Below are 24,535 nucleotides of genomic sequence, written 5' to 3' on the forward strand. Positions count from 1 at the left end.
TTTGAATACTCCTCTCCCTCCAAACAAAAAATACCAAACCCAACCCAGCAGCCAAAACGGAACCACCAACAACTAAATCGATCACCAGTTTGATAGTACATTTGTCCTCCCTTCCACCAGTCTGTTGCCCGCCACCATTCCCTGTTCCTCGATTAGTCACTGCTGGACTAGAAGGGAGTTCTGGGGAATTGAAATCCCATGAAAGAATATTGTGAAATTCGTATGATTCCCCGGTGGCTGCCGAAAAACCAACATTAATCCATTCAAGTAAAATATTCTTCAAATCCACAGCATAGGAAAGGATATAATATTAGAATATGTCAGTATTAGAATATGTCCTATATAAGTCCCACGTTTCTATAAGTGTGGACATCCATATCTAGTAGTTTCTATTATCATGTTTTAGGTTAGTATAAATATGTAACTCTAGGTAGATAACAAAAAACCAAAAACTCTTTAACCCTAATCAATCTCTCTCTCTCAATCAATCTATATTATTTTCAATTGTTCTTCTTCTTGGTTTCTCTCAATATATCAATGTCACAACTCTTCTAACATCACTACTAACATGAAATTTAACATGGTATCAGAGCGTCAGATTCAAATCAAATCAAAGTTTAGTGGTATGTTAGGAGAGGAATATCTCAAAATCAATATCTATAAAAAAATCAATTTTTTTTTCAATTTTCAATATTCAATTCAAGTCAAGTTTCAATCTTTCTCTGGATAGATTTACTGTTCACCAGTACTATTCACCAGAACTGTTCATGGGGTGTTGTTCATCGTCACTGTTTACAGATACTGTTCACCAGTACTGTTCATCGTCATGTTCAAGGTACTTTTCAAGGTTCCATAATCTCTCGTCTCATTATTCTCCATGGTTCAAAGTCAGTATTCAAGTTCAGCAATCTCTCTGAATCCGTAATCTCTCTGTTTCAAAAACAGTATATAGGACGCGCATGCGCTCAAGATTGCCTTCGTCAAAGCGCATCCGCCCCCTTCTCTCTGTATCACGCACTCGCTAGAGGCGCACCCGCACTCAAGATTGCCTTCATCAAGGCACGTTCGCGCCCTCCTCTTTGTATCTCGCACTAGCTGTTCAATTTTGTTGCATGGGGCGCACGCACTCAATTTAGTCTTGCTCAAGGCGCGCCCGCGCCCTTGCCTAAATATATCATGTCCAATTTTTCGTATTCTTCATAAGTTTCTCTTCGTCTCAACTAATATGATTTGGTAGAATTCCTGATTATTGGTTGGTTGATAAGTTCTTTCCTTTATAAAGGTTTGACTCCCTTTCATGTCATGCTTCAGAGTTCTATGGTGTTTCACCGGATTTCTATTTTAGCCTTCTTATTGCACCAATAATGACTCTCCTCCAGGTTCTGATGATCCTTTCTTTGTCTACCACTCAGATAGCCCCACAGCTATTCTCGTATCTCCTCTGTTATCTGGTGACAATTATCCGACTTGGTTACGGTCTATCTCTAGAGCCCTTCGAGCAAAGAATAAGTTTGGTTTTGTCGATGGCTCTATCACACCTCCTAGCACTCCCAAAGAAAAATCCAAGTGGTCGCGATGTGATGGCCTCGTTGCTTCATGGATTGTCCATTCTGTTACTCCAGATATCCGTGGAAGCGTCCTCTATGCCGACTCTGCATCCAAAATCTGGAAAGATCTAGGTGATCGTTTTTCACAAACTAATGCACCCAAGGTTTTTCAACTAAAGGATTCCGTCACTCTTCTCAAGCAAGACAATCGTCCGGTATCTGTTTATTTCACTTTGCTTAAATCTTTTTGGGATGAATTAAGTTCTTTGTCTACTATGCCTGCTTGTACTTGTAGTCATGCATCTATTTTTGCCAAAGAGGTTGAAGACGGTCGTTCTATGAAATTCATGTAAGGCCTAGATGCTCATTTTTAATCCATCCGCAGTCAAATTCTCTTAATGGATCATTTTCATCGTATGTCCAAGATTTATTCTTTAATCCGACAGGAAGAGAAGCAACAAGAGATTCATGCACTCTTTTTTCCTTCTGCTCCAGATGTTATTGCCCTGAGTACTCACTTTCAAAAGACTAATTGGGATTCTTCTTCGAAATCAGGCCCATCTAAACCTCCGCAACATAACACTGGTTCGCCTCAACCTAGAGCACGCGCACCCTCCGATACAGAGCAACCAGAGAGTGCACGTGCTCGTCCATTATGCAACCACTGTAACTGAGTTGGACATCATATTGGTACATGTTACAAACTACACTGTTATCCACCCAAGCCTGCTTAAGCCAATTCGGTTGCTACAGGCTCCAATTCTCCTGTTTTCTCCACAGAACAATACAACCAACTTCTCAGTTTGCTTGATTCAGGTAGTACCACTTCACAAGCAAATCTGACAGGTATATCTCTCTCGTGTTTTTTTAAATCCATATGGATCATTGACTCTGGTGCTACCAATCATGTCTGTTCATCATTACATCTGTTTTTTCATTATCATACTTGTTTAACACATTCAACTCTTAAACTCCCGGATGGAACAGACCATTTAATTACTCATGTTGGTAGTGTTATTCTCTCTCCTCTTTTGCATCTTGACAACATTTTGTTTGTTCCCACTTTTCATTTTAACTTGCTTTCCATTAGTGAACTAGTCAAATCTCACCCTATCTCTGTCACATTCACTAATAATTCTTGCCTTTTTCAGGACCAGTTATCAAAGAAGAGGATTGGATTGGGACGGCTTAATGGGGGACTCTACCATCTCCAACTAGCTTCCGTTTGCTCATCCCACAACTCCACCAATAATTTATGGCATTATCGCTTAGGACATCTCTCTTCCATGCCTTTGCAGATTTTAGCTAAGCAGTTTTCTTTCATTTCTAGTTCCAATAATGTTACTTATGTATGTATGTCCCAAGCTGTTTAACATGTTTATCTTTTTCTCATAGTTCAATAAAAACTATTCAACCTTTTCAAATGATTCATTGTGACATTTGGGGTCTTTTTCATTTACCATCATATTACAATGCTCGTTTTTTCTTAACTATTGTCGATGATTTTAGTCGTGCTACATGGATTTATCTTATGACTGTCAAATCTAAAGTTGTCATGCATTTACAATCTTTTTTTGCCATGGTTCATACTCAATTTCATTTTATAATACATTCGCTCATATCTAGTCATAGCAACATTGATGACCATTTTCATGAAATCCAAGTCCTTCGATCCGACAATGGATCCAAATTTATATTTTAATAACATGTAGCAATTTTTTTTCAAACATGGGGTTATCCACCTACGTAGTTGCGTTGCTACTCCCCAACAAAACGCCGTTGTTGAAAGAAAACATCGTCACTTACTAAACGTTGCATGAGCATTACTTTTTCAAGTTCATCTCTCGTTATCTTTCTGTGGTGAATGCATTCTCACCGCAGACTATCTCATTAACAAAATTTCTAGCACCTTGTTAAATGACAAATCACCTCATGAGCTTTTGTTTACAACACCTCCCACTCTTGCCCATTTTCGTGTTTTTGGTTGTTTATGTTTTGCTCACAACACTTCCATTAAAAATAAGTTTGATCCCCGTGGGAAACCTAACACCTTAATTGGTTATCCTTATGCTCAAAAAGGCTATCGCATTTATGATTTATCTTCCAAGAAAATTTATACTTCCCGTGACGTGATTTTCCATGAGATTGATGGTTCAGATTTTCAGGTTTTAATTCCTTTTATGCCGCAGTGATGTCAGGTACTCAGTATTAATCTCTCAGGTTGTAGTCACATCATCACTGCACTATTCAGATTCATCTCTTAGGTTGCAGTCATCACACATGTGTTCTGTTTCCAGTTTGTGCCTGTGGTACAACTTCAGTTTTCAGGTTAGGCCATTGTTTTCACCGACAATTTCAATTTCCATAACGTCTCATCTCAACAGTTGTTTGAGTTCTTCAACTAAAGGCAGTTCTATGTGAAAGGAGGAGTTGTATTCTTATCTTTTCTTTCTGTTATTCAAGCTGTAATTTGCAAGTTTGCGGCATTACAGCTTGAGGGGGAGTATTAGAATATGTCCTATATGTAAAGTCCCACATTTCCATAAGTATAGACATTCATATCTAGTAGTTTCTATTATTATGTTTTAGGTTAGTATAAATATGTAACTCTGGGTAGAGAACAAAAAACCAAGAACTCTCTGACCCTAATCAATCTCTCTCTCTCTCAATCAATCTATATTATTATTCATTGTTCTTCTTCTTGGTTTCTCTTAATATATTAATGTCACAACTCTCCTAGCATCACCACTAACATGCAATTTAATATATAATGTTCACCAAAAACAGGATTTTGAGCAAAAGTCAAGTAAACACTCAAATTAGTTGTACTTGAGTTATAACTGACCAAAACATAAGCTCTGGAACCATTTTTCAGACCAGTATTATCTGTAGCATTCCATGTTGCTACTGACGCGATAGAATTAATGTCAATGCCGACGTGATCAGTCCAGGGATCCCAGGTGTTCTGTTGGTAACAATTGCTGCAACAAGAACAAACTGTGAATAAGAAGGCTGGCTGAGGCACGGATCAAACGCTTTCTTTAAGGTTGTTTCTCAAGGCTACCGTTCCTCTTTATGCACAAAGCACGCCAACCTCCAGGATACAACAGCCAGATAAACTCTCCTTTGTTTACTGCAGATAAACCAAAGAAGAAAAGAATAACCACGATTCTGATTTTATGAAAGCCCTCAACTTAGTATAGAAAATAGTTTTTGCACACATTATTAGTCACGCTCTAGGAGTATTTATAGAGGAAAACGTGGAGCACTTAGTAGATCCGGATGGGGTAATCGATCCAGTTTCCGATAAGAATTGGATTCTACAAGTCTATCACATCTGTTTCCCAATCCATATCCAATTCTGTTTCCAAACTTATCCAGAAACAGTTTAAAAAAAATGGTCTACCAAAAAGAAGATAAGGGATCAAAGATAGCCCAAGCCCAAGCCCAAGTTCACCTCTTGTTTTATTCAAAATAACACAACAATCCCCCACTTATTTTTGATAAAAACAAAATAGAAAATATACTTAAGGGCAATTAATCTCAGTATCAACATGTTATGCATAGATAAAGGTGTCCAAGACTTAAACCTTTACGTAGTGAAAATTACTCAAAGTATAAGAACCATAAGTGACTAAGTCTTAAACTTAGGTCTTGAGTATACAATAAGTTATAATCATGCACAACATATCCAGTGTTCTCCTTTCATGTTCTGCACATTAAAGGCCCTGTGCTCTCCTGGATTCGTGAATGATCTAGAGAATCAGCCCTCATTCTCATAGAAAGCGGCCTCTACTTTCATATTCACTAGGTGAGTCTATCAAGAGTGCTCCTCAGAAGCTATGCACTCCCATAAGGACCATAGAACTTCATTAAGAGTTTTTCCTAGAAAACCTCAACCTCTATTTATCACGCAGATTTCATACATTTTACTATCCAACTACGGACGGATAAGTAACAATGTATGTCTCACAACCAACATTCTATGACTTGTTCTTCCCTTTGAACCTAGTTCTTGGGATCTCCAATCCCCTAGGTTGGGTTACCATCATAGATGTTCACCTTTCAATTGGCTTCAGCCCCCATGCTAGTAGAAGCAGTCCACATTGTATCTCCTCGGCCAGAGCTTTGGTTTGTGAATCTGCAAGATTATCTTCAGATCTCACAAAATCAAAATAATATGGACTCCCCAAAGAATAGCTGTAATGCTATCAACAAAGTATCATTGTAATTAATCTTGTCTATCTTAGACTAGTATATGAGTAAGAAGGCCTTGTACTCAACTAGCTTCTTCACTGCACTAGCCAAAGCAATAATCTCATACTCCATAGCAAACTGTGCTATCATGGTATGTTTCTTGGACTTCCAAGATACAACACCTCCACCAATGCTAAACACATAGCCACCGGTGACCTCGAGTTTTCTCAAAGGATGTTCCATTCGAATATATTGCTTGCTAGTATACCGCAAATAACACCTACTACATAGGCAATGTCGGGTCTTAAACAATCAGAGCATATCTCAAACTACCAATGATACTTGCATATTCCTTCCGATTCACGGGTTCACCATTATTCGCAAATAATTTAACACAGGAATTAAAAAGAGTACTCACAGTCACGCAATCAAAGTAGTTATACTTCTTCAACATTTTCTCAATGTAGTGTGACTGATCCAGCCATATGCCATCAGACGATCTTGTAATTTTGATTCCCAACATTACATCAGCCTCACCTAAGTCCTTCATATCAAAATTAGAAGACAACAGGTTCTTGGTTTCTTTTATAACATGTAAATTGGAACCAAAGATTAGTAGATCATCAATATATAAACATATAATAACACATATCCCATCAGAATACTTATGATAAATGCACTTGTCACTTTCATTTATCTTGAATCCACTGGTAATTATAAAGTTATCAAACTTCTCATGCCACTGTTTAGGTGTCTGTTTCAACCCATAAAGTGACTTAAGTAATCTGCATACCTTTTTACCATTACCTGGTTCATATAACCTGTTGGCTGATCCATGTAAATCTCCTCTTCTAAATCCCCATTTAGAAAGGTTGTCTTAACATCCATCTGATGAATAACAAGATTATGAACAGCATTAACAGAAAATAATACTCTAATGGATGTTATCCGTGTAACAGGTGAATATGTGTCAAAGAAACCAAGTTCTCTCTCTGTCTAAAGCCCTTGCTAACAAGTCTTGTTTTAAACTTATCCACTGAACCATCGGTTTTAAACTTCCTTCTTAAAACCCATTTGATTCCTATAGTTTTACAACCAATAGGCAAATCAACAAGTTTCCAAGTTTGTTTTCCATGAGAGAATCAATCTCACTCGAATGACTTCTCTCCAAAACTCGAAAACAAAAGATATGAGAGCTTCTTCAATGGAGGAGGGATCTCCTTCCAAAGTACAGTGACAAAGTCGGGTCCCAAAACCTTAGTGACCCTAAGCTCTTTTATATCTTCTAGGTTCATCTTCTGTGTCCATGATTCTATCATGCAATCTAGATATGTCAGTGTCAGAAACATCATTATTAGGGGACTTGGAGGATACTACCCTCACTAGCACCCCCACTATTTCTAGATAAATATGAAAATCTATCTTCAAGAAACTCAATAGAAGATGATCAACAAAAACATTACTCTTCATATCTAGAAAAACGTAGGCATTGCTCTCCATAGCATTGCCTAAAACGACACACTCATAAGCTTTGCTTTCAAGCTTTGAGATCTTGGGATCATGCTTCCTTACAAAAGCCAAACATCCCCATATTCTGAAGTAACTCAAATTAAGTGTTCTGTTCTTACGTTCATCTACTCCATTCATTCCATATGAACAAGGAGCTATCCGATTGAAAAATCGGAATACCACGATTCGCTATTCGACGAGAAATTGGCCCATAAAGAACTATAAAACTGAATCAGCTCTGGACGAATTAGGCTTTAATCCATACACCGTTGGAAACATCTCTGAGTTAGCTTTCTAACGCAAAAAGCGGATTGTGAATCCGACCATCGAGCAAAAAGTTATAGCCATTTTTGTCAGAACTGTCCCAACATTCCGAATTTTCGAACTATTTTTCCTTTTCCCGATAATCTCCAATCTCGAATGATTACGTGCGGTGGCTTTCGAAATCATCTACTCGAGCCACAAACGACTTGGATGGATTTCATGTGTGAAGTTTTTGTAATTCAAGACATCATCATGCAGCAATCCACGTGCAAGAAGACGTCCTGATCCTGAGACACCGATGACATGTCCATGCATGGAAATAAGTTGTCTCAAGTGGTAACCCATATCCGTGTAAGACAACAATCTCTATGTATCAGGATCAATAGCCATGAACTTATCATCACTTTAACCCCTGGATTCGGATCCTACAGAAGTGACTGAACTGACATTACACATCTTGAATGACGTGGTGACCACACATCTTGGATGATGTCGATGCAAAAGTGTGCCAATGTTTACTTCTGAATTTTTTCATCCCAATGTTATCGTGATTATATTGTTGGGAACAATTATCTCCAAAAATCAAACTTAATTTGAACTCGCCACCTTCTCAAAGTGTCTTCGTCTGGACCAAATATTGTTGCATTCCACACGCAATGCATTCTCGCCTCAAAAGTATTCATATTTTGCATCCCTTTCGGACTCCAAATACTAACTCGTAATCGTTGAACACATAAACGAAAACTATGAAACTAGCCTTAACCTTTCTTCGTATTCATTGTCAAACAACCTTAAAATTGTTGGTAACAATTACTGCAACAAGAACAAACTGTGAATAAGAAGGCTGGCTGAGGCACGAATCAAACGCTTTCTTTAAGGTTGTTTTCGTCGTTTCCTCTTTATGCGGATAAAGCACGCCAACCTCCTGGATACAACAGCCAGATTGACTCTCCTTTGTTTACTGCAGATAAACCAAAGAAGAAAAGAAGAACCACGATTCTGATTTTATGAAAGCCCTCAACTTAGTATAGAAAATAGTTTTTGCACACATTATTAGTCACGCTTCTAGGAGTATTTATAGAGGAAAACGTGGAGCACTTAGTAGATCCGGATAGGTAATCGATCCGTTTTCCGATAAGAATTGGATTCTACAAGTCTATCACATCTGCTTTCCCAATCCATATCCAATTGTTTCCAAACTTATCCGTAAAACAGCTTTAAAGAAAATGGTCTACCAAAAAGAAGATAAGGGATCAAAGATAGCCCAAGCCCAAGCCCAAGTTCACCTCTTATTTTATTCAAAATAACACAACATGTTCTGATAAGTATCGAACTCAATGGCGACAACTGGATTATCGGATGAGTTGAACTTAGAGTTCTGGCTGTATAGACCAAGACAGTTGCCACCTGAATCAGGAGGGATGGTAGAACCCTTGGGAGCAAGAAAGAAAGCTAGACCATCTCCACCATCATTATTATCAGGGGGGATGTTAGAACCATTGGGATTAAGCATTGAGATCGTAAATGAGAAGTGAGTAGTGAAGTCAGCTACTTCGCCACAATCCGAATCCCATAGACGACCGCCTCGCGATAAATAACTTCGACCAATCTCATCAAGAACATTTGCATCACGTCGGTTTGTGGTGAGTTGGATGAATCCAGACGTCGATGACTAATTACCTTGTAAGATTAAGTTCTTTGGGACTCGAAGTCAAAACTAGGATACTTGAAGGTAGTTGCTTTCATCGATGGAATAAAGGCTAACAAAGATGAAGAGTTGTAACAAGGAGAAGATGGTTTTGGTCAAGGAGTAACAAATTTTCTTGACTCGAAGAAAGCCATGGTATGGAAAAGGAGGTCAGAGACACCGGTAGATATAAGATATGGAGAGCTTATGGATCTATTCACATACACGTTTAGGAGACTTCTTTCCATTATACTACACCAATTAACCTTGAAGGAGTTAAATCCCACAGTACAGGAAGGCTCAATAATTAAAGCTTTCATTATTTACCCTTTTGCTTTTCCTTCTTTACAAATATGACCTGAGACTCTTTCAGTCTTTCGTCCTATTCCTTTTCGCATCATTTAGGGTGTGTTTGTTAAATTTTAACTCATGGAAAGGAAAGGAAATAAAATGGGTGGTCCACTATGGAATGGAATGGAAAGGAAATAATTTTAAATGGTATGTGTTTGGTAAACTGGGGAAAGGAAAGTAAAAATTGGGGAAAGGAATAATCATGTTTGTTTGCAAAAGCTATGGAAAGGAATAATTGTATTGTTGGGTCATGGGTGTATTAGTAGTAAGTCCCTATCTATTTATTTCCTTTCCTTTCCTTTCCACAAAAATTTCAGGGGTTAGCTAAGGACACAAAATCTTTTCCATTTCAATAATTTTGTTTCCATATGGAAAAGCCCATTTCCTTTCCATAGGTAAACAAACACCTTATAAACTATGGAAAAGGTGGACCACTCTTATTTTCCTTTCCTTTCCATAGTGTTTCCATCATAACAAACACACCCTTAGTCTCTTTTCTTTCAGCGCAGGCATTTAATTGAGCAGAACAGTCCAAAGACTTTTTCGTTGTCTCACTATTTTATTTTATTTTTATTTATTATTATTATATTTTTCGAAATATTTATAGGGTTAAAACAGACCCACACCAGTTATATCGAAGAACCTTGCCCAAAGCTCTCGCAGATCTCAAACCAGGTCCCTTGTCCATGAAGATTGTTTTCGCTCATTGGTTCATCTATCATAGCAATACATTGTCACTTGCCCGACAGCTCAGCTAAACCAAAAGCCCATCACCTAATTATAAAATAAATAAATTCCAACCAATACTTGATGGGTTTCGAATTTGTAACCTCTCCTATGAGAAAAGGAGTGCACAACCAATTGAACTAGAAGCTCTTGTGTACGTATAAGTTTGGTTGTCTCACTTTCTTAGCTTGACACTACTGATGAAAAATGGATTTGGAGACCACGTAAAAGTGGCGAGGTATATGCACGTATTAAATAATGTTTGTTGTGTAGGTCTGATCTTAAGTAGCTTCTAAGTGTTTAGAAAACCAGATCGGACACTTTTAGTTGAACCCTCAGTCTAAGCTAAATCGGGATTGAATCGGCAAATTGGTTCGGTTTTAAACTAGAAAAAAACAGACTGGCCAAATTATAATTTTGTTTTTGAAAAATTAATAGTGTGGGGAGTTGAATCTAACACCTAGACAAAGTAGTCCAAGCTCTAAACCAACATGCTATTATGTTTCGAAAGATCATCCAGCCTTGGCAAAACAATTCTCGAAAGGAAAGTAGGCGGAATTAGGTACTTCTAGTAATTGTGTACTTTGAATAGATTTGGTGTTAGGCTTAAAGCCTTAGAACTTGTGTTTTTGTCGAACCCCCTTTTAATGACTATACTCTTAGGAAAGTATGTATGAGGACGATGCCTCAGGAACTCTATATGTAACAAGTTGATTATCAATAAAACAGGTGGGGGTAAGCCTTAACCCCAACTTAACTTTTCAGAAAAAAAAACAAAAACATGCTATTATGTGTTTTTTATATAATACTTCTATTTTGATTTATAATACCAATTAATACTGAATTGAAACATGTATTAATTCATTTCATTTTTGTAATTATATAATTTATTAAAATTTTTGGTAAATAAGCATCAATAGGTCCAACCGAGTCGAACCATGGTTGAACCTGATTAAACCATTTCAACAAAAACATGTTTGATTACCGGTTCGGTTTTCAAAACATTGCTTCTAACTTACCCCCTGCCACATCAGTGGAAAATTCTTTGCAATTACACCACAATCCAACAGAATCCACCTTTTCATTTTTTACAGTTATCGATATGATGTTGCGCTTACTGAGAGAGCCAGATAGACACGATTGACTTCAAATGAAGCCTCGTCAACTTCGGTTCTTGCCTTCTTGGTATCACTATCATAAATCTTATACACTGGCCAGCGGCTTAAAGACTTCCTACTGTTTAAATCGTTAGAAATAAACATTCCAGACATACTTCATAGTCCATACTGTACGATACTGTTATAACTTATAACCAGTCTTCAACCTAAGCAAAGAACTGTCTTGTAACGACGTAAAGTTGATAGCAGATCTGTACCCAGTCATTGGCTCCTGCTAATACAACAATGAACAAATAAATTGGCTCCAACAAGAAAATAAAACTATACTATCAATTGCCAGACAGTTATTAAACATGAAATCTATTATTAGTTTTACACTTTTACTTAATTTTTTACAAGGCGCGCGGAGTCTTACATGCTAATACGCAATAATGGACGACCGGCTTAACGTCCAATCTGAAGGCTTGTGCTTGTTATTGACGGTTCACTTGAGCTAAGTAGTGCCCCAGGTACATGATATAAAGGAACGGGCATCTTAGGTGGAAGATCTGGCAGCTTCGATTCGAAATGAAGAACCTGAATCGCTTGCCTTACAGAAGGCCTTCTACTGTGGTCAGGGTGTGCGCACCACAATCCAACAGTCATCAAACACTCCACCTGGTTCACATCAAAATCCAACAACAATTTCTCATCGACAGCAGAAACAAGATTTCCTCTGCCATAGATATCCCAAACCCATTCCACCAGTCCGATTTGAGACTCCTCTTCCATGGGGTTAGCTGATTTTTTCCCACAAGCAATTTCCAAGGCCACCACACCAAAGCTAAACACATCCGATTCTTTACTAGCCTTTCCAGTCCTAATGTATTCTGGTGCCAAGTACCCTAAAGTCCCTGCTAAGCCAGTGGTTTGAGGACCTAGCTCATGGTCCATAAGCCGTGCCAGGCCAAAATCACCGAGCTTAGCATTGAAACCTGAATCCAACATTACGTTGCTTGATTTTATATCGCGATGAATCACACATTTTTCCCATTCTTCGTGAAGGTATAACAGTGCTGTAGCTATGCCAAGAGCTATCTTGTACCTTACTGCCCAAGTGAGATGATTGCTTTTGCTGAAAAGGTGAGCATCAAGGCTCCCGTTGGGCATGAATTCGTAGACAAGTAGGAACTCACCTCGTTCATGGCACCATCCCATTAGTTGCACCAGATTCCTGTGCCTTAACTGACTAATGGTCCTCACTTCTGTAATGTACTCCTTTTTTCCTTGTCTGGAGGTTTTAGAGATTTTCTTCACTGCGACAGCCAAGTCTAAATCACTCAAGAACCCTTTATAAACACAGCCAAATCCACCTTCCCCCAACTTCCTGTCATTGGAGAAGTTGTTTGTGTTGGAATCTTTTGTGTATTTCTAAATACTAGTGTGTGTGTGTGTGCAAAGTGGAGGAGATGAACAAATGGTGTTCTCTCCACTTTAGTGCATAGTGGATAGTCCCACATTGGTTATCCACCACATCGGGTGGGGGTCTCGGGCTTGGGCTTGGGCCATTGTTGTGGGGTAGTGGTTTGACCAATAGCCTAAACTTGTTTTGTCTTTTCGAAAGCAAAGAAGTTTCAAAGGTTCTATTTAGGAGTTGGTCTCTTTCTCCTAACCTCTATAAATAGGACCGTGAGTCCATAGAGAAAATAGACTTGATCGAACTCAACTCGAGAAACAGAAAACTCAAACCCGGCCTTTTTTCTTCTTCTTCTTCCCGCCACCGGAGAGAGTTATATCATTGCTCAGAGGGTAGTCCGTTCTAGTGCAAAGTCAGTCGCTGTTAACCATTGAATCCGTGGAGGAAGATGCCTTTGTTGCCTTTCTCGCACCATTGGAAGGGGCGAAATCTTTCCTTAGGGATGACTAATCCAGCGCCTTGGTTATTCCCGATTCATCACGTCCCTTGTTTCTTCATTGCTCATTCCTTCATACGTTTCTACTTTAGTTTTGTGTTCATACAACTATTCTAACAATCTTAAGGAAAGAGTTTTGTAGTAGAACAAAGTAGAGTGCTTTAATACGGCAATCAAAAGATAAGTCTTTTACTTTGAATTATTTTTGTGTTATTGTGTTATGACTTTAGAAATTTTCTAATAATTTCGTTTTTGTTAGGGAAACCAATTAAAGATTCAATATTTATTGATCTTTTGTGGTTTATCAAACCCTATATGGTTGTAGACCTTTCTCCTACGTTTGTGGGAGTCAAATATGAGATTTCTATCAAGAAAAACGTCAAAGTTCGTCTTTTTGACAGCTGCGTCACTCGTTACGGAAACTGCTATAACTTTCAGCTCAGAGCTCGGTTTTGCAATCCGCTTCTTGTGTTGGATAGCTGATTCAAAGAGCTTTCCAGTGGTATAAGGCTTGATACCCAATTCGTCCTGAGCTGATTTAGAATTACAGTTCTTTTGAACTGTTTTTCTAGAATGAGGAAAATATGGTAATCCGGTTTTTCAATCGGTTAGGTATCGTATTCTTTCACTCTTTGCAATTCTTTTGGTTGAATTATATGGTGATATTCTTGCCTTGAGTTGCATGCTAGTTTTCTTAGGAGGAAAATCCCTAAGCTTAAACTTCTTTAATAACCTAGTCAACAAATTATAATGTGATTTATCAATCGAGGAATTAATTAGTTTGACTAGAAGTAGTTTGATATTAATTTTCTTTGTACATATGTAGATGTATGTAGATGGTCTAAGAGAGACCTTAAGATAGTTAATATCAACCACACTCAAATCTTGGATAGTAATTATAATGTATTCAATGCATAATTGCTTACCTTTATCGAGTGAACGTGTTGTTGAACGATGGTTATAATTGTCTTGTTGAAAAATACATGTTAGATGAAGTAACTTGTAGCTTATATCCAATATAGCATATGTTAAAGTTGTGTAGCATGCTAGTTTTGGATATTAATCATCGTGGATTTACTTTAAACTTGATAATAGTTTATTGATAGAATTTTCTAGTTGAAGACATTAATGGGTTGAGCCATTAGATGTTGTGGTAGTACTTGAGGTCTTGTTGATAGGGTATTCTATCTTACTTGAGCTCATGTAAAAAGAGGAGGTGGAGTCCTCAGTTGTTTTGCATATTTAGTGGCTAGATTTGCTTAAATATCATATACTTTTTGTTGTGAGGGGGTGCAGTTAAAGTTTACTTTTACGAACCTATGATATGATATTTACCATGTTTGGCATGAATGCATTATTTAACATTGACATGAAGTTTAACCATGTCATATATTATTAAGTAATGAGCATCGTTGTCTATGAGAGGAAACAATATGAGAAACAATCATATCCTCCTAAACCTAATTTAGTCAAGGAGATGTAAGGTTATGGATTGTCTTCTTAGACAATATCCTCCCAATGACTATTTTGACAAGGAGATGTAACGCTTTGTGGATTGTCTTATTAGGCATTATCCTCCTATGACTATGGATAAATAGCCAAGGTGATGTACAAGTCGCGTGGATTGTCTCCCTATAATGAGTTGGAATGTTGAATGATGAAAAGAAGGATGATAATGATATTATCTCGGGCAAAACCCTTTTCATCTAATTCTTCTATTCTTTAAGATTCATTAGAATCTTTTTGGATTTCCTTTCATATAGATAACATGAACATAATATGACTATGTTTAATATGATCCAGAATCATAGACTTGAGTAAAGTATATTCTTGTCATAAGAGTGCATTTTATTGTTGTTGTTTCTTTTAGTGTTTGTAGCGGTATAATGTGTTTTGCATGTAAGTTTGATTAGGTTGAGTAACTATTGAACTGTGGGGGGTGGTGACCCATATGCATAACACTGTTTTACCATAGTTCATCTCACAAGATAATTGGAAAGACACTGAACTACAAAGTATGGAAAGGTCTTGGGCCTATCAAAAAATGTTTTAAAATGTGGGGGGGGGTGTCTTGCCAAGGCTATTGTGAATGAATCTAAAAGAAGTCTTTTTGAGACCTAGAATTATCTAGTAGATATTCATTGGTGAAACTCATAATAGTGATGTTTGTTTTCAGTTGTCATGAGTGATAACAATTTTGTAGATACCACACTATTATTGAATGTCTTATATGCTAATTTTATTTGAGGTTGTGCTTTTCGAGAAATCGCATAGAGTGGTTGAATGTTCATAATGAACTACATAAGATAATCCCATTATTTCTGCACAAGAAATTTGGAAGACTATCAATGAGTATTTCCACCATTCACGGTGATGATGTTTATATGTTTTTGAGGAAGATTCATTAACCTATAAGGAAGTTGTCGTCTATGAGAAGTGTCCTTTTGAAGGATACAACTCCTCTAAACCGGACTCTTGATTTATTGGGGGATCTATAGGTTGAATTGGATCTTCAAGAGAAAACTAAAACGTGATAGTTGTATTGCAAAAATACAATGCTAATAATAATAGCCGGGGGTTTCAATCGAGACAAGATTTATACTATTTTGAAACCTTGCTCATATAACTAGAATTTCTTCTACGTAATTCTAAAGACTCTAGTTGAGTAGTAGTCATTGCGGAACTACAATACCAAGTAGTACCAGGTGATGAGCTGAAGGTATACAATTTAGTTAAATCTTTGTATGAGTTGATTCAAGCGCCTATAAATGGCATGAGCAATTCAACAACATATTAGTGTCATATGGATGTCAAAGTACCGTTGTTGATAAAAAATGTGTACTTTCTTTAGAGCAAAGCAAGACATATGTGTTAATCTCTCTTTGTTTAGATGATTTAATATCATGAGTGCTAGCATTGAGAATGTGTATGAGACAGAGAAATTCCTATTTGAAACACGTCATAAACCGTCATTGAAAATGATAGTTTATTATGTTGTTAAACTCATTTTCAGAATCGCTATATTCAAAGGTTGTCAAGATGTTGACGTTTGAATATGGTCAAGCCACATCGCACCTTAAACCGGACCGCCGGATGGTATAAGGGAATTTCGGCCTTCTACGTAATTGAATGATGGTGAATATATGAATTAAAACTCATGTTGGTCTCATTATATTGTTACAAAGACTTAGTAGAAATATTTTTCATTGAAAAGTATGGGTATTATGATAGTAAGCATGTGTTAACACATTTTGTGGCAAATATCCATCTTATGAAAAATAATCTCCTTGTGTTTTCTCATACTAAATATGTCAATATCATTGGTAGCCAATTGTACTTGATGGATAATGTATGTGAGACATGACATTGCCTACATTAATGGCATAATCGAAGTGATAACCCATTGGTCCTTATAAGGAACTTTGATGTATATTGTCGATTATCCAAGTACTATAGCAGAGCCATTGATTATGGATCGATATTTAGTAGATTTCCATCATTGTTAGAAGGGTAATATGTTATAAACCTGGATCCAAGAATGTTTATGTGTTTACCTTTGGTGGAAATTGAGTGTCTTGGATATCATCCAAGCTAATCGCTTTAGAAAAGGCATGTGAAGATGCCGAGTGGGTTAGCAACCTCTTGGCAAATCTTCCCATTGGCTCTAAATAGCCTCCCCGACGATGTATATATGCTTTGTAACCGTCTCATTGCAATAGCTAAGACATGTTATCTTATGTGCAATGGGAAAAGAATACATGTAAGTTGAGATATAACTTAATCAGCATTTGCTAGAGATTATGTTAGGTTGGACTTAGTTTGGCCACATGTCTAACCGCACCACTTCTTTGGAGGCAAGTGGTTATACGTCGAGGGGATGGGACTTTTGCCTTAGATAGAGGGATTAATCGACAAGCAACCCCACCTATGTGATTGGAGATCCCATGAATTAGGTTCAAAGGGAAAAACAAATCACCTCGTCGCGGTATGCTATTGTCTTTCTTTGAGGCGCCCCACCTTATGACTAGATAGCATTTTTGTATACTTTGTATAACTTGAATTGCAATGAGTAAGGATGAGTTATTTTACTCTTATTGGAATCCATAGTCCATTTTATAATGAGATAGTGTATTTTAAGCGCAATGTACACTTGATGGATATCCACCTACGTGAATGTAGAACTGGTCGGTTCTTATGAGTATACTGGGCAAATACTTCAGAGCATTCATGGAACACGTGCAGCGCAAATGAGGGCCAAAAAAGCTAACACCGCGAGAAACGGGCATATAATGAAAGAGCAATGTGGGTGCATGTCCTCTATTTTACTACAAGGGAATGTTGGTTCAAAGATTTTTAATCCACCACTTTCCGTATTATAAGATATGTTACCCTATGTTGGTTCAAGCCCTAAAAGCACCAAAGATCTTATGCATTGTTTTTCGATTCTCTCGGCATTTCGTTAACCCATTTCTTTTGTAATATCCTATTCCAAAATAGTGGGGGACTATTAGTATTTTGAAATAGTGGGGGATTATTTGGAATCTCTTGTGTATTTCTAAATACTAGTGTGTGTGTGTGTGTGCAAAGTGGAGGAGATGAACAAATGGTGTTCTCTCCACTTTAGTGCATAGTGGATAGTCCCACATTGGTTATCCACCACATCGGGTAGGGTTAGGGCTTGGGCTTAAAACTATTGTTGTGGGTAGTGGTTTGACCAATAGCTTTAAACTTGTTTTGTCTTTTTCTTGAAAGAAAACAAGTTTTGGTGTTCTATTAGGAGTTGGTCTCTCTTTCTCCTAACCTCTATAAATAGGATTTGTGAGTCCATAGAGAAAATAGACTTGATCGAAACTCAACTCGAGGAAACGTAAAACTCAAACAGGTCCTTTTCTTCTTCTCTTCTTCCCGCCGAGAGAGAGTTATATTGTCGTTCTAGAGGGTAGTCCGTTTCTAGTGCAAAGTCGCCGCTGTTAACCATTGAATCCTGTGGAGGAAGATGCCATCGTTGCCTTTCTCGCACCATTGGAAGCGGGCTTAAATCTTTCCTTAAGGAAGGACCTAATCAGCGCCTTGGTTATTCCCGCCATCGCCCTTGTTTCTTCATTCTCGCTTCCTTCGTTCTACTTTAGTTCTTTGTGTTCATACAACTATTCTAACAGTTTGTAGTGAGACTAGCTCTCTATAGATGAACCTCTTAGGTCCAGCTCCCTCTCAAAATCACCAGTTATAGATCCATGGCCTTCCGTATACATTGCTCTTTGCGCTCTTCGTCTCCTCCACAGGATTCCTGATGCTATACCAACTAAACCTAACAAAATGGCTGCTGAAACAACCAAGCCTACCGCCAACCTAGTCCTTCCCTCATTCTTCCCTTCATCACCTTTATATTCAACCTTGAATTGAACTCCCAAGATTGGAGACTATGTCGCTCCCCATACATACCGGTAGCAGCTGAGAACCCAATCATCACCCACTCAGGAAGAACTCTCATTAAATCGACCTGGTAAGACAGAAGAGATTCCCCTTGAAATACCGGATTAAACTCGTAAGTCCAATACACGCTCAAGTTCTTTGAAGAAGCATTATACGTAATCCAAACATTGGCTGTATCCCCACTGTGCAAGCTAGCATTCCAGCTGACATATTTCGCTGAAGCAATTGAATTGTTGTTAATTCCCACATGTTCCACTGGAGGATCCCATTCAGGGTTCGGAAAGGAATCGAACTCAATGATTATAATTTGGTTTTGAGACATTGCATCAGTTGTAGTGGTATTAAAAAGGCCTAGAAACCCACCAGCAGAGTTTGGTGGGATTTGAAAGCCAACAGGAGCTAGAAAGAATGCAAGTCCATGACCATACGAGGTAGAACCTTGAGTGTCAATGAAGAAGGAGAAATGAGTAGTGAAGTCTGTCAACGTTCCGCTCTTAGAGTCCCAAATCTGCACTTTTTCGGCATAGGTAGCTCTACCTACGCGGCATAAGTAGTTGACTTGTTAAATTCAATGGCTCCTACAGTGGGTATAGCGTCGCCTTCATATAGAATGTCTTTAGAGTTTGGATCAAAGCGAGGTAAGTTGAAATTAAGGGAGTGAGAAGGTTGTAGAATTAGGAGAATTATAAAGAGAACGAAAGTATTCATGATCAGAATGGAAAATATATAGTATGTTGAAGAATGGAATGCTTTTGAGGATAGAAGGAGAGACTTATATACTTGTGAAACAAGAAACACAGAAGGTGGAACATGGGAACTCAAACTACATTCTCTGTAAACTGTCGTTAACATTGCATGCTAAAGGCCGGCTTGATGCTGAAGCATCAACAACTCTTTTGACTTAATAACTAGGGGCATTGAATAATTTGGAGATTAATGCATTGCGACAATAAAGAAAAACCTGAAACAGAATAATCGCCGGAATAACAGAGTATTAACATATTGTACGGTTTTAGCAGTCAACTACATATGATTTGGATTAAGGTGACAAATGACATATTAAACACCTTAATCTAATAATAAGTTAATCAAAACCCAAACTGATTGGATCATCATCTTCACACGAAAATGCATTTGATCATGGAGTAAAACTTAAGAAAATTCTTTATCAGAAAGTCCACATGATTCAGATTTCGCGACGACGGTTGTGAAGGGGCAGAGTTTTGTTGGAAACAAAAGAATAAAGGGTTAACTAGTATTACCCCCACTAAATGAGCCAATTAGGATTTTCCCCACCCCACTAGATGGGAAATTAAAGTCTCCTCTCCAAATACACACAAAAAAAACACGGGTCAACCCAGAAAAGACCCTAATTTCCCATTTAGTGGGGAAGGGAAATCCTAATTGACTCATCTAGTGGGGAGGGGGTAATATTCGTTAACTCAAAAAGAAAAAGGGGGTTAAGTATGATCTTCCTGGGATTTTCTCAAGACCAGCCGTGCTAATGAGGTCAGAATCACTTCATGTGCCATAATGGGGTCTAAAATATGCCAGAATCTAAAATATTTGATTTTTCAGGTGTAAGTTTCAATGTTTAATTACATTAATAGAGTCAACATTAAAATTTAACGATTTGCAAAGTTGCATTTCCAAGAAAAGTACAACATTTCAGCTTACTTGGTGTCATCAAATCAAATTTTGCATAGACTCACCCAGGAAATGCTCCATGTTCTTCACTAATACACTTAATTCGAGATAACACCACGACAAAAGACAAACACGCCCACGCACCTTCGATAAGTTGGAAGAGCAAAAGCGGGAGCCAGGGAGTAAGGTTATTTTGTTACTGACAGTTCTTGATGTTTCTCATGTGGTCTTTGAATTAAAACAGACAACACAGAATTGCCTACTCAATTGTGAGCTCGCTGTCTAATCACCGCTCTTGGGCAAAAACCAGCTATCTACAGTTAGGTTCTGTAACAATGGGTGGCAGGTTTGGAGGCTCATCTGCACACAGACATTTATATAACTGAATAAAAATAATTGTGAAAAATTACTTCAATAGAAAGGAGATCTAACTCCATTGTGGAAGCCATTAACATTTTGTTTATATTACAACTGGAACAAGACAGAGACGTTTGAGTAGGGTTTCATATAATAAAAGATCCAAGTAAATGGAACACCTCATCAAGAAAGAGTAACAAATACCCACAAAATTTGCCAACTACTGCAGGTCCCTGGCTTCTGTTTTTCTCTGGAAGAATATTGATCCAAGTAAAACAGCTATGCCTGTGATTGCTATTGTGAAGAGAAGATGTTTCTGCGATACACCATGTCGTCGTCTTCTTTCAGCGCCATGTTCTCTTCTCTCAGGTGCACTGGCATCCCTTCAAATTCCATAAAAAGCCATTCATAAGATGATAAAGCTCAAGATAATAAATTTGACTAGTCAGAATTTCTATGATATGTCAGTAAGCTTAGAAAAAGAATATATTGTAGAAGTAGCTTTATTAATTATTCCTTCTTTTTTATTCTATTATTCTAAAATACAAATTTAAATATAGGGTTAGACGGTTAGTTAGAGTCTTAGGGATAACCCCCACCCCCCACAAATCGGTAATGCTTAATCATGTGAAAAAAATCGCCTTGTAGCCGCTGTATCCACAACTAACCCTTAAATATATAACAAAATCTCAAAAGAATGATGGAAGATATTGTCTTCAACTCTGAAAATTTGGCAACATAACAGCGAAAATAAATAAATATAATACAACCAACAATTATGACAAGTAAATCAACAATAAGGCCATAAGCCCATAAGAATATGACGCTAAAGAATATGCTAACGTTGTTACTTGCAACAGAATTCTTAGAATCAACTCACATTTACATGTTTAAAATTAGATTACTTCAGTAAAACAAAATCAGGTGACTTCAATAAAACTAAAATCAAAAGCAAAAGTTCACGACTTAAAGCCAATATCACATGGAACTGAAAAAATGTAAGTTACCTGTTCGAGTCTATATAAACTATCTAATATTATATGCGGCACAATTGTAGTTTTTTGTGAAATTTAAGTAATTGTTACGTTCCATAAATTATAAAGAATCTAAAAAGTCAAACATAGTTAACACCCCATTTTATAACACCAGGTGAGCTTCATATGTAGTCTCCCAGTGGCAAATAAAGTTATATCCAGTCTGGTCCAGTGTGCTTCCCAATTGTTTCAGGAAAATCAAAATTTTGAAATAATAAATAAATAAATAAATAATAATGAAAAACCATTCTTTACCATGTCAAAAGTATTCAAAGGTTAAGAATGATACCAATTACTCATCTGAAATGTCAATTTACCATTAAAATATGATAAGATCATTGAATCTCTACCTGGATGGTCCTGCAGTACTGTCTGAGCTACCATGAACCCTCATTTCATGGTCATTACGTTCACGCAACCTGATATATCTACTACAAAGATGACAATATTCTGTGCGGTTCCGCAAACCTCCTTTAGTAAGAAGAGAAAAAGAACATTCAAATTAGAAAATGATACCAAAATAACCTACATTAGAGATTATTCCCAATTCAATAGTCACTGAAGTTGGTACCTGGTGCTCAGAAAGATCAACCGCAGGCAATGGGAACTCACAGAATTCACATGTCACAATCCTTTGCGGGCAGTTTTCACCTTTATGGACAGCTAAAATTTCACGCTCCATTGTCTTGCTGCATAGTGAACAAGCTACCTGCTCCCATATAACTTCAATCACCATCAGCACAGATCGTAATGTCATCCCCAACTCATTAGGGAAAAAAAAATCATACTTGTATATCATTATAATTTTATTAGAGCGTACACACTTTTTAGCACTCAGATCCAAGATAATCTCAAGAATATAAAGCAAAATTTGTCTTCTTGCAACATATTTAACTACCAAAGCTTCAGACTTCACAATAAGTTCTATTCAAAGTTTTTTTTATTGAATTTTATACCATTTCCGTTCATGTAGGGTATTTCATCAGTTAGTTCGAAGACTTCCATCCACCAAAGTCCAACATTATAGACTCTCATACCATCCCAAACATTAACTTATATTTCCACAACATACTTTCATATCATCCCATCCATTTCCAAACCTAATACCACTCTTTTGTTCTTGGAGTATTCACCAACATTAGCAATTTTAAACAGCTATCATATGTGCAGAGAGCAAAAAACTTTCCTGCTTAAAACTCCCAATTTAAAGTGTCATGTTCATTGTACCAGTCCTTAAAAATGACACAATCTTATGACTTTGAAGTGTGTTCAGTTGCAAAATTATACACAAAACTTTGACGCCTTGATCTGGCCAAAACTGACCTTCACATTTCTCAATGTTCATACCTAAGTCACATTGACACGGATTGGTGTGTCCGTATCCGACACGCATACAAAGTGTCTGACACGGGGAAATATCAAAAAAATAAGGTACATCACATACAATATTTGTTCAAACGGACACGTGGATATGTATCCGACACAGATTATTTTTAAAAAAATGGCGTGTCCATGTAAAATAGGTCCATACACTTCTCAAAATAATCCGTGGATGATAGCACACCATGGTCTCCATGGTATCAACTCCTCACCCCTCCCCACCAAAAAAATGAAATAAGACAGTAAATAATAATAATAATAAAGGTTAACGATAATGTTATGCACTAGCAATAAGCAAAGTAGATATAAATACTTGCGTATATAGAAGAGTTTGTGAGAACAGAAACAGAAACAAAACAAGCGTAAAACAACACATTATCACATGAAATTGAGCTCCAATTTAAAATTTCCATACCGGAGCATGGGTATTTTGGTAGTGTTCCTCAACATGCCTTCTAGGAACCATATCTCCACAAATCTTGCATTTTTCTAGATTACGTGCGCAGTGCGCCGTATGTAAATCAATATTTGGAGTTGGAATAGCTCTATCACTGAAATCATTAAAAGAAAACTATACATCAACTCTAACAGATTCAACCAAATAACCTACCATGTGTTAAATTTATAGTTGACTTGAAGCATAAACAAATTTGATCCTAACAATAAAAACACTCAACTGTGAAATTAAAACAATCGAATAAATTACCAGTGATTACAGATGGTTGTAAGTTGTTCAGAAGGAATAGCCATCAAATCAAATGTCCCAATTCCGAATCTGTTATTCACAACAAAAAATAAAATAAAAATAGGAATCAATTAAGATGACATAACAAAGTAATGCATCAGATTTTAGTTTCAGTCCAAATCAACGAATCTAAAAAGAAAAAAAACTTTATTTCAGTAGATACCTTGTTTCTCTTCGATTTCTCTTTTCAGATTGGAGAAGATATATTGAAATTTTTTTCTCTTCTAATGCGAAATGTCGACAAAATATCACTTGTTATTATTATTCCCTATTATATATATGTATCGGATCACCTAACTTTGATGATTTTATGGGCCGACAAAATAAGGCCCGGATTATTATGGGCCGAGTCAAAAAATGCAGAGGAGATTGCCAAATTAGATCAAAGATTTGTAATTCTCAAATTGTAGAATATCATTCTGGAATGCCAATTACAATAGGATTACTTGTCAAAATTAGCATATGATCGATGAATATTGGTTGGATGAGGACAAGAGATTTGAGTAACACAAGTTAGTCAAAAAAACGGGTGGTTCAACAGTTCTGATAAAAAAATAAATAAATAAACAGTTACACGGAATACACATTTCGATCCATATCATATTAGTCGGTTGTTGGGGCAAGCTAGCTAAGAGAAGTAAGGTTTGC

The 24,535-nt window shown here is 37.2% G+C and overlaps 1 protein-coding gene and 1 pseudogene across 2 annotated transcripts; both read right to left on the reverse strand.

Annotated features, from left to right (window-relative positions):
• Window positions 1–11,701: 11,701 nt before the first annotated feature.
• LOC147502075 (L-type lectin-domain containing receptor kinase IX.1-like) lies at window positions 11,702–21,072 on the reverse strand. The gene is given in 7 exon segments (XM_086607035.1): window positions 11,702–12,809; window positions 18,464–18,501; window positions 18,504–18,638; window positions 18,641–19,282; window positions 19,285–19,685; window positions 20,437–20,731; window positions 20,933–21,072. Coding segments are annotated over 5 exon segments (2,073 nt in total). The 5' UTR covers window positions 19,577–19,685; window positions 20,437–20,731; window positions 20,933–21,072; the 3' UTR covers window positions 11,702–11,843.
• On the reverse strand, window positions 20,768–24,160 carry LOC147502076 (uncharacterized; annotated as a pseudogene). The gene is made up of 6 exons (XR_015221571.1): window positions 24,051–24,160; window positions 23,849–23,917; window positions 23,558–23,693; window positions 22,334–22,471; window positions 22,113–22,233; window positions 20,768–21,111 (listed from the first exon to the last, which is right to left on the reverse strand). The product of XR_015221571.1 is annotated as an uncharacterized LOC147502076 (transcript).
• Between the last annotated feature and the right edge of the window lie 375 nt (window positions 24,161–24,535).

The sequence above is a fragment of the Coptis chinensis genome, chromosome 4 (genome assembly GCF_015680905.1).
Source record: "Coptis chinensis isolate HL-2020 chromosome 4, ASM1568090v1, whole genome shotgun sequence".
In the NCBI taxonomy this organism is placed as follows: Eukaryota; Viridiplantae; Streptophyta; class Magnoliopsida; order Ranunculales; family Ranunculaceae; genus Coptis; species Coptis chinensis.